At 38.1% G+C, this 13,798-nt stretch overlaps 6 protein-coding genes across 6 annotated transcripts; 3 read left to right on the top strand and 3 right to left on the bottom strand. All coding sequences in view use genetic code 12, as the record gives it.

The window, feature by feature from the left end:
* Positions 1 to 397: 397 nt before the first annotated feature.
* IPL1 (spindle assembly checkpoint kinase) lies at positions 398 to 2,086 on the top strand (the record flags this gene model as incomplete). The annotated part of the gene is made up of 1 exon (XM_001524007.2): positions 398 to 2,086. The coding sequence occupies one exon, from the start codon at positions 398 to 400 to the stop codon at positions 2,084 to 2,086; it is 1,689 nt and encodes a 562-aa protein (XP_001524057.2).
* A 204-nt stretch (positions 2,087 to 2,290) lies between these two features.
* On the bottom strand, positions 2,291 to 4,093 carry sgf73 (SAGA complex subunit Sgf73; the record flags this gene model as incomplete). The annotated part of the gene is made up of 1 exon (XM_001524006.2): positions 2,291 to 4,093. The coding sequence occupies one exon, from the start codon at positions 4,091 to 4,093 to the stop codon at positions 2,291 to 2,293; it is 1,803 nt and encodes a 600-aa protein (XP_001524056.2).
* A 932-nt stretch (positions 4,094 to 5,025) lies between these two features.
* PVL30_005590 (uncharacterized protein) lies at positions 5,026 to 5,875 on the top strand (the record flags this gene model as incomplete). Its single annotated transcript, XM_061119697.1, has 2 exons — positions 5,026 to 5,293; positions 5,775 to 5,875. The coding sequence occupies 2 exons, from the start codon at positions 5,026 to 5,028 to the stop codon at positions 5,873 to 5,875; spliced, it is 369 nt and encodes a 122-aa protein (XP_060975680.1).
* Positions 5,876 to 5,884: 9 nt separating this feature from the next.
* Positions 5,885 to 8,275, top strand: YPO7 (Fe-S oxidoreductase; the record flags this gene model as incomplete). The annotated part of the gene is made up of 1 exon (XM_001524005.1): positions 5,885 to 8,275. One exon carries the CDS (start codon positions 5,885 to 5,887, stop codon positions 8,273 to 8,275), a length of 2,391 nt encoding a protein of 796 aa, XP_001524055.2.
* Positions 8,276 to 9,649: 1,374 nt separating this feature from the next.
* PVL30_005588 (uncharacterized protein) lies at positions 9,650 to 11,309 on the bottom strand (the record flags this gene model as incomplete). Its single annotated transcript, XM_001524004.2, has 2 exons — positions 9,650 to 10,853; positions 11,041 to 11,309. The coding sequence occupies 2 exons, from the start codon at positions 11,307 to 11,309 to the stop codon at positions 9,650 to 9,652; spliced, it is 1,473 nt and encodes a 490-aa protein (XP_001524054.2).
* A 690-nt stretch (positions 11,310 to 11,999) lies between these two features.
* On the bottom strand, positions 12,000 to 13,702 carry PVL30_005587 (uncharacterized protein; the record flags this gene model as incomplete). The annotated part of the gene is made up of 2 exons (XM_061119696.1): positions 12,000 to 12,225; positions 13,698 to 13,702. The coding sequence occupies 2 exons, from the start codon at positions 13,700 to 13,702 to the stop codon at positions 12,000 to 12,002; spliced, it is 231 nt and encodes a 76-aa protein (XP_060975679.1).
* Between the last annotated feature and the right edge of the window lie 96 nt (positions 13,703 to 13,798).

Here is a 13,798-nt window from a genome sequence, read left to right as displayed (position 1 = left end):
ATTTTTTTATTTTTTATATTTTTTTTATTTTCTTTCACTAAGCGTGTATTCATTACCAAATCAATAACAAATATTCAAATAGAATGTATATTGTAAACAATAGAGCCAACTGATACAATTGTCATTACTAAAGTTTAGTCTACATGCCAAACTACATTTCTGTATAAATATATACATAGAACGAAGAACACACAGATACACAGATACATACTTTTTAGCCAAGGCTGGCATAGTATTTCTTACTCACTTTTTAAAATTTTGGAAAGGAATTAAGTCCACTTGGTAGAAGGAAAAGTCAGCATCATCATCATCATCATCATCATCATCATCATCATCATCATCATCATCAATATTATCATAAAAAAGAATATAGCAACATCAGCAGCATCAAAAACCAATGTTTAATAATTCAGCTACAAGTGTTGGTCTGGCGGGAAGAGAAAGAAAAGTTTTGACCAATATAGACATACACAGCGCTACGTCAAACACTCCGCATCTAGATAGATACCGCCGAAGTATCAAAAACATATCCAAACCAATTGGTGGTTACCGACGAGGAGACCACACTAAAGAAAATAATCAAAGTCATCAGGGCACTGAAGTATCCGCATTAAAACCTGTATTGGCAGTTCGATCTACTACAAAGTCCAAAGATGCGTTTACTACTCCGACACCTTATCGACGAGTACAAACTCCAATTAGTAAAAAACGCAGAACCTCACCGCTATCAACAAAAATCTCTCAACATTTGTTGGGGCTGGAAACTAGTGTTCCAAATAAAGTAGCATCACGAAAACATTCTTCTTCGCCATTTATCGATAAACCAAAGCACACTGCAGGAGTAACGACAAATGCACCAATGCAATTAACGGAGAATGCACCAGTACTCTGCATAGAGAAATATCACACGTCGTTACCATTTTTAGCATCTACAAACTCGCCCTCCAGACCAGAATCAAATATATACAAGCCAGCAAGACCAGTTCAAGATACAGAAACAGGGATGCAACACAAATCAAACGTGATAACTACTGCCTCTTCCGCATCACCAACCTCACAAGCATCACCTTCCCAACCAGTACCACAACAATCCATCCCCAAAAATTTAACACAACCAGCACAGTTAACACAATCAACACTTTTACTTCCAAAGTTTGAAGATTTTGAAATTGGCCGGTGTTTGGGAAAAGGGAAACTTGGTAAAGTTTATTGCGCCAAACATATAAAGTCGGATTATCTTGTTGCGCTCAAAGTCATGAACAAACAAGAGATTGTGAATAATCGTATTGAAAGAAACTTTCGCCGAGAAATCGAAATACAGTCTGCATTACACCATGATAATATCACGAAATTATATACTTGGTTTTACGATACAACAAACGTATATCTTGTACTTGAATATGGACTTCAGGGAGAAATATACACCCACTTGAAAAAGAGTAAACGGTTTAGCAACCGCACCGCAAGCTGTTACGTCTTTCAAGTCACAAAAGCGCTAATTTACTTACATTCCAAAGGTATCATTCATCGAGATTTGAAGCCCGAAAATATCATGTTAGATGCGAACAATGTTGTCAAGTTGAGTGATTTTGGCTGGTCAGTGTATACAAAACGGAATCTCACAAGTGGTGGTAATTTTCAACTGCTGAGACATCCAACAAAAGCATCAGTAGTGACTGGAACACCAGGAGTAACAGCATCAGCAATAACACAGCCTTTGCCATCATCATTACTGTCGTCAACTTTTCCTTCGACGCGTCGTGTCACATTTTGTGGTACGATTGATTATTTACCACCAGAGATGATTGAACAAAAACCACACGACGAAAAAGTAGATGTTTGGGCTTTGGGTGTTTTAATTTATGAATTTCTAGTTGGCAAACCACCATTTGAGGAGCCCGATAAAAACGCCACTTACAAAAGAATAGTAAGAGTGGATTTAAAATTTCCCAGGAGTATAGATATCGATGCGAGAGATTTGATCCTTCGATTATTAAAAAAGCAGCCAGAGGAGAGAATAAGTTTGCAGAAAGTGTTGAAACATCCATGGATTTTGAAAAATAAGCCACTTTGGCCAAAACACTGATAGTGGGGGGGGGGGAAGCTTTTTAGTGGTATATATAATGTATATTCTACACTGTACGTTAAAGTAAATGAAGTGAAGAATAAATATACAACATACATTAGCAAGAAAAATAAAACTGAAAAACAAAAGTAAAACAAAAAAACAAAAAAAAGAACAACAATCTATTGAAAACAAATTCTCGGTTAAATAAGTCTTATTCATCTCTTATTGCTGTACGCTAGCTGAAGGTGGCCTTTGCGATCGTTGGGCTAGCTGTTGTTGTTGTTGCTGCTGCTGTTGTTGCTTTTGTTGAAGCTTCATTACTTGCTGCTGGAATGCTTGATGCTGCAAATTATTATACTGAGCAGTTGTTAAGATTGCCTTCGAGGGTGCTCGCACTTGATACATTTCTCCCAGTATTGCACTAAACAGTTGAGTTTGTGAATCTGAGTTTGGGTTGACCGGAGCATCAACATTGATCAATGCACATCTACCTTGCATACCACCAATGGAACCGGATATAGCTTGATTGGCCAAAGTTTGTTCTCCCAGTGCACCACCAGCACTTCCTTGTTGCTGTTGTTGCTGCTGTTGTTGTTGCTGCTGCTGTTGTTGTTGCTGCTGCTGCTGTTGTTGTTGTTGTGTGTGTTGAGCAGATACAATCAATGCATTTGCATAAAATTCTCTAGCTTGTAAAAATCGATGTCTATACCGTACAGGCATCATGATCTTCCTTTCTAAAGGTATCGGATTGTTTTTTGATAAACCCTCTAATACTAAATGTGTTTCCTCATCGGGGTCCAATACTTTATTAGCATTATTGAGATTGACATCGGATCCGTCATCATTGAACGCGGCATTCTCTCTACGCTGAGCAGCCAAGGCATTGTTTTGTGCAATCTTGGCCTGGTTTCGTTTCTGATACTGTTGTAATAAGACATCGTATGGAGCAGACCTACCCAAGACTGCTCTTTTAGCACCCATAGAATGGGTTTTACAAGTTAGTGAACGTGCACATAAACCGCCCGAGGGAAGTGCAACACCACATTGCTTCTCAACATCCACTGGACCTTTGGGTTTAACCAGTTGTTTGGATTTCAGCAGTGCGTGCAGTTGCAGTTGCAGTTGCAGTTGCAGCGGCAGCTGAGAGTTTTTTGCATTTGCTTGTTGAGTTTGCGACGAAGCAGTGCTTCCTTTCTTTGTCTTCTTTGGAGGTTTATCTGGTGCAGTTTTTGGTACAGTTGTAGAAGTACCTGTAGTGGCAGAAGCGCCGGAGGCAGTATTAGCAGCCATAGAATTTGATGTTGAAGTGGTAGGTGCCGTTGCTGATGCTGTTGCTGATGTAGTTCCCGCAGCAGCTGCTGCGGCGGCGGCAGCTGCTGCATTAGCAGCTTCTTTTTGCTTTTGAGCTTGTGATTTTTTATACTTCTTTTTGGGTCTCGTTTGGTTAGCGTTATTGTGGCTTACACCTTCTCCACCACTTGCGTTACCTCCAGGTGGCGCAGGTGTATTGTTTCTGGAACTATCCACGGATGATGAGATATCCAAGCCATCACCTAGAGCGCCATTTCTTCCTCTCTTTTTCTTGTTAGTAGAAGTGCTGTTGCTGCTGCTGCTGCTGTTGTTGTTGTTGTTGTTTGCAGTGCCGTTAGTGGCAGCATCTTGAAGGGCAATATCAGCTTGTTCTTGTTGCCTTTTTTGTTTCATTTCGATACACTTTTGATAATGCAGCAGAAGACTTGCTAATCCTATTGGTCGTTGGCAGGATGTACAGATTTTATATTGCACAGTCTGTGATAATATAGATTGGTTCGAATTGAAATTTATATCTAGAAAGTTATTAATACTGTTTGAGCTTGCTTGATTTGTTTCATTATCATCTGACGAAAATGATGATTGTTTAATCTCAACAGATTTATCAAGGTAGTTTCCAAATTCCTTCCAAACCACTGGTTTCGAAGTATTAAGTAACTTGTTTGATGAGTTTAATTGCGATAAGGTAACGACTTGGTCAGAGTTTGTGGTCATTCTCTGGTGGATGATCAAGATGAAGGTGAAGGTTGTTATGGTCACAAGCTAGAATCTATTCTTAGTTTGTGAATATGTTTTTTTTATTTCTTAGCTTCCTAGCTTCTTTGCGTCTTTGCTTCTTTGCTTTTTTTTTAATTTTTTTTGCTCCTTTACTTGTTACTGGTTGCTTGAATGAATAGCTAAACAAGTTTTGATAATGAGCAAATTGATGTATCGATAGTTATTTCTTAAGGTTAAAAAATAAAAATCTAACTCGAGCTCTGAAAAGCGAGCCTGCACACCTTAATGATTTCGATTTCGATTGTGAGGTTTGTCAAGTTTGTGATGTTTGGTAGTTTACAGTTGTTTTGTGATTAGAAATGCACAATGCGACCCTCGGAAAGTAAGGAAACACACTTAGCTAGACACACACACACACACACTAACTTAGACACGTACACACCCTCTTGTTCAGAGACACGATTCACTACCAGAAGGGAGTCAAACAATTAGTACAAATCGCGCTTATCAATTAAAAATCACCTAGGAGATGTGCTGCAGAAAATTGTTGATGATAAATTCACGGTTGGCAGTTGGAAAACCAAAAGCTACCTGAGTTTTTATCTCATATGTTTTGTTTGTTCCTTTTCCTCTTTTAGATAATTTACTGTGAGTGTTGGTATCGAAGTTGCGCTTCCATGTTACACCTTCGATTTCTATTCTTTTTTTTTTTTTTTTTTTTTAATCTGCAACAGTTTTAACACTGTGAGTTGTATTTGTTCTACTCCAACACATTTATCGCGTCTACTTCCGTACTAGATTGCAAGACAAAAACATTGAATTGAACAAAGTACAAGTTCAAGCACAGAAGAATACACATACATATAGTAATATATATATATATATATATATATATTAATACACTTTTTTTTTCTTTACATATAAACAGTATGCTTAGGAGAGACGCAACCACAATTAGATTATCAGCAGAAGATGTCATTGCATACGATGAGGAGTTGAAAAGTCAAAAGCTTTCGCCAAAACGACTGGTGATGGCTCATGGTACTCTGCAAAGCGTCCAAGCTGGTACTGGTAATGGTGCTAGCGTTGATATGAGAATGGGTATTGGTTCATCAAGCAATCAAAACTCAGTTCAGCAATCATCGATTTATCAAGATGCCGATCGCAATCAAAACTCGGAATATGATGAAACAGACGGTAATATACAAGAAACCTCACCCAACCGACGTTCAAAAAATGAAAGAATCGGAGTTCCCCCAAGAAATTAAGAAACAAATTGCATGATTATGAATTGCAATTATATGACAAGCCTTTCATAAAAAAGAAAAACCAATTAATAAAGAAAAAGCAAACGCCATAAAGTATTTGATCTAGTTGTTCCTTACTTTTGTTTTGTAGAGGACCCCCCCAAAAAAATAGTAAAGCTGACCATGATTAAAGAAGGTGTTAGTAATCAGCACAGTGTTAATGGGTAGGAATGATGTGCACGACCCTAACCTCGATGCTTTTTTCTGGTCTTGATAATTTTTTTTTTCTCCTTATTTTTTTTTTTTTTCTGCGTACGATAAGTCAGCTCCACATTAGCAGATGGATCTTTGGTTTATTCTTTTTTTATGTCTTCTTTTCTTTTCTTTTTTTTTTTTTTTTTTCAATTTCTTATGTTTATTTTTTTAAATAGATAACATTCCATCACAGTTTTCGACTTGGATCTATAGACTTTGGGCAGAAACAACGAGTCATAGTACAAGGGACGCGTTTACCAATAGAAAGGAGAGATAACTAGACTTAATGGGGTCGGGCAATTTAATTCTTTCGGCTTGCATTGCAACGTACCTCTTAAACGGAGGAAGATGGTCTTTGGCACTTTGCGCCTTGGTATTATCATACATATATAAACATGAACAACAACAACAACAACAGCATCAACAACAGCAACAGCAAGGGCAAATACAAATACAAGTTCATGGCCAAAACCTGGAACAAGATGCTAGATCTGTAATTTCTAAACCAAATGCAAACTTTCAAAATCTTGGAGGTAAACAGGCATTTCTTCGCAAAGAGTCTCAAAATCACAGTTCACCTATTCTTGCAGTAGATTTCACAACGTCAAAAAACTTTGCTTCACTGAATAATGGACCAACTGCAGAACGTACGAAACCGTTTCCTACACGCGCCAAGAGGTCGCCGAAAGTTTTCAAAGCCAGTAAGCCAACTATTGAGAAAGTTGGAGCACATCTCACCAACTCTACCCAAGTAGATCTCAAACAAGCACAGATTTATATTTTTTACACATCTTTAACTGGGTCTTCAACTAGGATAGCCAAAAAGCTTTGTGAGAAATTGACGTCGCTCGAGCTCAAACACAAACCCAAATTGCTAAGCCTTGATGACGACGTTGATGACCTCGAAAAATATTTCTTAAAGACACCTAAGAATAACAGCGAGACAACAAATGGGAATAGCGAGGTAAATGAAAAAAATATCTACTTGATGGTTTTGCCTTCATACGAAACAGATTCGCCAATCGATTATTTCCTTGAACATTTGGTTGACACATACCAAGATTTCCGAGTAGACAAGTACCCATTGAGGTCACTTTTAGGTTTTGCCGTACTAGGTTTAGGAGACAGAGAGAGCTGGGCAGGTGAAAAGTTTTGTCAGCAAGCAAAACTAGCCGACAGATGGTTAGGAAAATTGGGTGCGAGGAGGTTATTCCCTGCTGGAACTGTTTGTATGAAGTATGAAGGTGAACCTAAAGCACAGGAATGGATTCAGGGTTTTGCCGAATTATTGGTTGATGATGAACCATTTTACGTTGATGAAAATGATGATGCTGCTTTTGATGACAGTGATGCCGAGACCGAGGCTAGTGACGATGCCGACACGTTGGTTGATGTTGAAGACATGGGTGACATTATCCGTAAAACTGGACAGATCCAAAGACAACCTGGATCAAGAGAATTGGAGATCAAACAAATGGTTACTAAAGATTCCCCAACATACAAATCACTTACAAAGCAAGGATATACCATTGTTGGCTCGCATTCGGGTGTCAAGATTTGTAGGTGGACAAAGTCAGCCTTGCGCGGTAGAGGATCGTGTTACAAATTTGCATTTTACGGTATCAAGAGTCATTTGTGTATGGAGACAACTCCATCATTAGCATGCTCAAATAAATGTGTCTTTTGTTGGAGACATGGAACTAATCCGGTAGCAAAGCTGAATTGGCGGTGGGAGGTTGATCCACCAGAAAAAGTCATGGAGGGGGCATTACAGGGCCATTATCAAAAAATCAAACAAATGAGAGGTGTTCCTGGTATACAAATGGATAGGTTCCAAGAAGCATTCCAAGTTAAGCATTGTGCCCTTTCATTAGTTGGTGAGCCCATCTTTTACCCACACATCAATGAGTTTGTCAAAATGCTTCATGATCAACATATTTCCTCCTTCTTAGTATGTAATGCCCAGCATCCAGACAATCTTGCCAAATTAAGTAAAGTTACTCAATTATACGTTAGTATCGATGCACCAACCAAGTCTGATCTCAAAAAAGTTGATCGTCCTTTAAATAGTGATTTTTGGGAACGTTTAATGTCATGTTTGGATATTCTACGCACAACACAATCCCACCAACGAACTGTTTTCAGGTTAACATTGGTTAAGGGGTTTAATATGACGGACATTGAGAGTTATGCTGATATGGTGGAGCGTGCAATGCCCTCACAAATAGAAATCAAGGGAGCAACATTCTGCGGTTCGTCTACTGGGAATGGGAATCCATTAACGATGCAAAACATTCCATTTTACGAAGAATGTAAGAATTTTGTGCAAAGCTTGAACTCAGAGTTACATAGAAGAGGACTTGATTACGATATTGCCGCAGAGCATGCACACTCTTGTTGTATCCTTGTTGCTCATGAAAAATTCAGGATTAATGGTGTTTGGCACACACATATCGACTATGCCAAGTTCTTTGAATTATTAGAAAGCGGTAAGGATTTTGTCGATATTGACTACGTGGCACCAACTCCAGAATGGGCCATATGGGGCTCTCAAGAAGCAGGATTCAATCCTGTGGATACCCGATGGGATCGTAAAGCGGAGAAATTGAAGAACAAATTGGCAAGAGAAGAGGAGGCAATACTCAAGGAAGAGGATCTTGTTGCAGAAGTCAAATAATTCTAATGTACATCGCCTACGCCAGTTACACGTATATATTTATATATATTTATATATATACATTTATATATATGTATATATGGTTGTCTATATGTTCGTATAGGTGTATGTTTTAACTTACTCAAGTGTGTAATCACAAATTATAGAAGATTGAAATTTAATATAAGCATAATCGTTATCGGATTTCACAGAAGAATCAAATAAATGAAATATTTAACAAAATTCTACAATTATCGCGTTGCCATTTTCGAAATTTTGAGCACGCGCTTGGCCTGTTGCCAAATGATAGAAAACGGTCAAACCACTCTCCCCTCCTGTCACATAGCAACGTCACTCCTCGTAAGTGTGCGACTGCTGTACACTAGATTTCGTTACCTAGCTCACTAGTGCCAACGATTATATTTAACTACCAATTGACTATATTCGAAGGGAGTGAATTCTTCCTTGATTGTATACTGAGTATAACAAATGCTTTAAGTGTAAGGTGTAAATTATCTGACACAATCTGTTAAGTGTAGGCATTCGGCAGAGTGGCCATTCTCTTCGAATACACGGCAGATTGCGTCTAACTTATGGTGACCAATAAAACTAGTATTTATCGATAATTCTATATAAATTGAGAGTAGTTCGAGATGCGACTTCTCTCCTCTATTTATATTCTCATTTCTACATTTAATTCTATTGTCTTCGCCAAATCTTCTCATTTTTGGGTTTGGCACGAATTTCCACTTTGTGGAAATATGGGCATATTGCGACAAGTTAGTGTCGCAATGTGACAATCCTCCCCCCTCCACGAGGGAGTAAGGGGGGGTATGTCGACGATTTTCGACTTAACAATATTTTCTTTCGGTTAATCTTAATTCAATATAATGGTCAACTTGTATTTGCTTATTGAGTAAATTCATTTGGTAAACTCATTGAAATTTTTTGTTCTTTATTTGGTCTTATCATTAGATTCACAAACCTTTGTTTTCAATTTGAAGTAACGTCATGATTACTCTTTTATAACATTGTAAATAAGCTTTGAAATTTTTGTTTAAATTTCATGTGATTTCTTTAAATAGGTTTCAGCGATGATTTTTTCATGGATCGCACCCTCCCTTTGAAAAAAATTTAATAGTACAATCAAGTTTCCTTTGCTTTCAGTTGCAATAGGAACAGACATGAAAAATCATCCTCTTCTCTGCACTAGGGTATCCTTGTTTTCAAACCTTCATACTTTAATGGTCTCACGGGTTCTTCTTTTAGGATCTATCATTATCTTAGTATCATCATGAAATCATGTCTTTGATACTGTGAACTGATTCACTTTACTTCGACCATCTGAAGATTTGTTCAATACCCATATTACATCATTATCTCTATCGGCTCTCATTATTTATACAGGTGTCGTCCTTCTGCACTCGTGAATAAATCCGGATACTTTCTCATCATTGTCTCTTTTTCACTTATCATCAATTCAGTGCCGTCAGGAGTAAACACCCTTCTATTTTTCATTAGTATTGTACCACACTTCTCTGCCTCTTTTGCTCTATAACATTTTGTTAACTCATGTCCGATTTTTATGCATACTTGACACAAGTCTCCTTTCGTCTGCTTCATCTTCAAAGTCAGTCCTACGACGTGTATACGTGACATGTTATCGTCATATGTTGTACTAACCGCATCCCATATATCATTATACGGTACTTCGCCTTCCACATCCAACAATTGTTTTAGACTACCCATTTTCAAGGAATATAGGTGGTGCCTAATTTCGAATCCATTCAATGTGATTTCATAGTTTAACCCTTTTTCATTTACTTTTACTACCTTGATATCTGGACTCATATAATATATAATTTGATCCATTACCACACTTAGTCTCCCAAATAACATCTTGAATATTCTGATCCATGTCATGACAGGCAAAGCATTCACGTGATTACTCTCAAGGTAATTTTCAATTTCTCCTTGTACATTTACCATCACACTCTTTGGATGAATGTTCGACTTGAATATCTCATCCACCTCCCTGATTATATCGGTAGGCCTCTCACCATTGTTGCTTTTTCTCCAGTCCTTGAATAGAAGGTTATACTTAATAGGAGAATATAGTGCTTTGTCTATTTTCTTGCAACTCGTTTGGACGGTCCCAGTCAATGCTGGATCATCTACTTCCTTGGCTGTTGCAATTATCGTATCACGAATTAAGTAATCCGGAATGAAATAAGTGTGTTTATACCAAACCATACTCCTTAACCAATAATAGAATCCATCTATATCTTTCACTTTCATAGGCGGGAACTTCCGAACGTTATACCGTTTCAAAGCTAGTTCATCGCTAGGTGTCCTATTCAAATTCGCGGTTAAAGCATTGTAGTATGCCATAAAGGTCTTCTCAACTGCGGAATTCGGATACATGATATAAGGAATTTCTTCAACTTTACTATCATCAATAAACCTCCTTCGAATCTCATTAATATATTCACAAGTCTCTTCATACCCTTTCACCATGATACCATCAGGCCTTGATTGCAGAGTGTAGGAAGTTCTGTCATAAATGGTAGAAGGTTGTAAACCTCCTTGAATGTCAAGACTTTAGTTTTACAATGGTATAGTACGGGCTGGACTGTTACACAAATTTGATCCCATAGTAGGCGTCGACTGCATGGGTTGCTCCAGCATTCTTGATTTATTTTCAGGTTCAGAACTATGAGTTTGAAATCCTTTTGAGATACCGGTCAACATCGTAGTCAAGTTCAGCAAAAATTGTTCAATCCTACTCATCCGATTTTCCAATTCTGATATAGATTCTTGGTTTGAGTTCATGGTAACTGGTTTCTCTAGTCACATCTTCTCTACTGGAGTTTACCAATTCTTGCACAATCAGTTTAACATTATCACCGATGAAGGACGTAACTTCATCTTCGATAGTGGAGTTTGAGTGGAGCGTCTGTCTTAGATCAGTTCTACCAGGTGTTGAGACATGAGTATATGGTTTGCCAGGTTGAACTTTATTTTCTGTGGACTTAGTGTTTTCAGGGTTTGACATATGGTTCAGTATATGTAAAGATTGGATAGGTGCATTGCAATGTTAATGGTTGTATTGCTATAGGTTAATTTGTTAATTGTGTTTAGGTGTTTTTCAATGTAAGGTTGATTACTTTGTCGAGAATAGCATGGATATGTATAGGCCATCTCCTGTTTTCAGTATAAAATTTTCTGACCAATAATATTGCGAATAAATTCCACGATGGCTCATCGCGAAATCAAAATTTTTCCAACTTGCAGTAGTTGTAGCAATTTCGCATTATTTTCACTTTCGGAATCTCTTCCCGATTGTGTCATGTCAACAACGATCAATTTTGCCGTTTAATTCTGAAACAGGTAAGATATTAAGGCATCCTACGAGTAGTGACAACCTTCTTTAATTTATGGGGTTTCCACCCAATGGAAGTTTTCTCTTCTCATTCGTAAGTTCTTTAATTTATGGGATTTCCATCCAATGGAAGTTTGATCTTCTCAATCGTAAATAAGCGCTTTTCATTTTTGGGACTTCCACCCAAGAAGAGTTTGCTCTCCTAACCTTCAAAATAAATTACTTTTCATTTCTGGGACTTCCACCCAAGAGGAGTAGGCTCTCCTAGCTTTCAAATATAAAATACTTTTAATTTCGGGGACTTCCACCAAAGCTTTGGGGAGTAACAGGCACATAAATCGAATAATTCCTTTATGGGATGATTCAATCATCCCATTGTCTTGGGGGTGGTACGGGACTGAGAAGGTTCCTTTGATTCCATGAATTTATAATAAGTATCGCAGAAACACCCTTGATAAACTCTGGTCCGTTGTCAGTCCTTAACACTTGAAATGACCCCACTCGAGCAATAAAAGCATCATAAAGGAATTTCGCTAGAGCTGCTGCTGTGAAATCCCACAATACTCTGGTTTCCGTAATTTTAGTAGGTCTTTTAATTTACGGGACTTTCACCCAAGGGGAGTGTGCTCTCCTCGTCAGCTATTTCAGCTAAAGGTCTTTTAATTTACGGGACTTTCACCCAAGGGGAGTGTGCTCTCCTCGTCAGCTATTTCAGCTAAAGGTCTTTTAATTTACGGGACTTTCACCCAAGGGGAGTGTGCTCTCCTCGTCAGCTATTTCAGCTAAATGTCTTTTAATTTACGGGACTTTCACCCAAGGGGAGTGTGCTCTCCTCGTCAGCTATTTCAGCTAAATGTCTTTTAATCTACGGGACTTTCACCCAAGGGGAGTGTGCTCTCCTCGTCAGCTATTTCAGCTAAAGGTCTTTTAATTTACGGGACTTTCACCCAAGGGGAGTGTGCTCTCCTCGTCAGCTATTTCAGCTAAAGGTCTTTTAATTTACGGGACTTTCACCCAAGGGGAGTGTGCTCTCCTCGTCAGCTATTTCAGCTAAATGTCTTTTAATTTACGGGACTTTCACCCAAGGGGAGTGTGCTCTCCTCGTCAGCTATCTCAGCTAAATGTCTTTTAATTTACGGGACTTTCACCCAAGGGGAGTGTGCTCTCCTCGTCAGCTATTTCAGCTAGGCCTTCTTTGTTCCTAGGGACTTCCACCCTGTGGGAGTGAGATCTCCAACATTCATGCATTTCTTTTCAGCATATCCCCTAACTTTGTCTTTCGGGTAGGGTCTTCCGATCGTATTTTATACTGGATAGTGATCAACTTTCGCGACAGTGTCACATTCCAGTTTGACAATTTAATGCACCAGAACATCAATCAGCAACAATCGGTTGTCTGAGTCAATTGATCTGCAAAGTTGCAGGAATGGTCATTGTTCCTGCTAGGGACCACCATTTTGTCACATAGCAACGTCACTCCTCGTAAGTGTGCGACTGCTGTACACTAGATTTCGTTACCTAGCTCACTAGTGCCAACGATTATATTTAACTACCAATTGACTATATTCGAAGGGAGTGAATTCTTCCTTGATTGTATACTGAGTATAACAAATGCTTTAAGTGTAAGGTGTAAATTATCTGACACAATCTGTTAAGTGTAGGCATTCGGCAGAGTGGCCATTCTCTTCGAATACACGGCAGATTGCGTCTAACTTATGGTGACCAATAAAACTAGTATTTATCGATAATTCTATATAAATTGAGAGTAGTTCGAGATGCGACTTCTCTCCTCTATTTATATTCTCATTTCTACATTTAATTCTATTGTCTTCGCCAAATCTTCTCATTTTTGGGTTTGGCACGAATTTCCACTTTGTGGAAATATGGGCATATTGCGACAAGTTAGTGTCGCAATGTGACACCTCCCCTCCGCTCACTTTTCAAAGAAACAAAATAAATAAAAAAATAAATAATAATAATATAAGAAAGAAAAAAATCAAAATAGTGCAAAACGATTGAAACACATTTGCAATACATACAACCATCTTTTTACCAAACAACTGCATAGCTCATACAATCCAAAATATAGAATTGCAAGAATTTGAATAGATCAATCGCTTTTTGTTTTTCTTTTTTCCTTTTCCTTATTTATTTTCTTTATT

Source organism: Lodderomyces elongisporus, chromosome 8, assembly GCF_030384665.1.
Source record: "Lodderomyces elongisporus chromosome 8, complete sequence".
Taxonomy (NCBI): domain Eukaryota; kingdom Fungi; phylum Ascomycota; class Pichiomycetes; order Serinales; family Debaryomycetaceae; genus Lodderomyces; species Lodderomyces elongisporus.
Note: the sequence above shows the minus strand (reverse complement) of the source record. Positions and strands in the feature narration are given on the sequence as shown.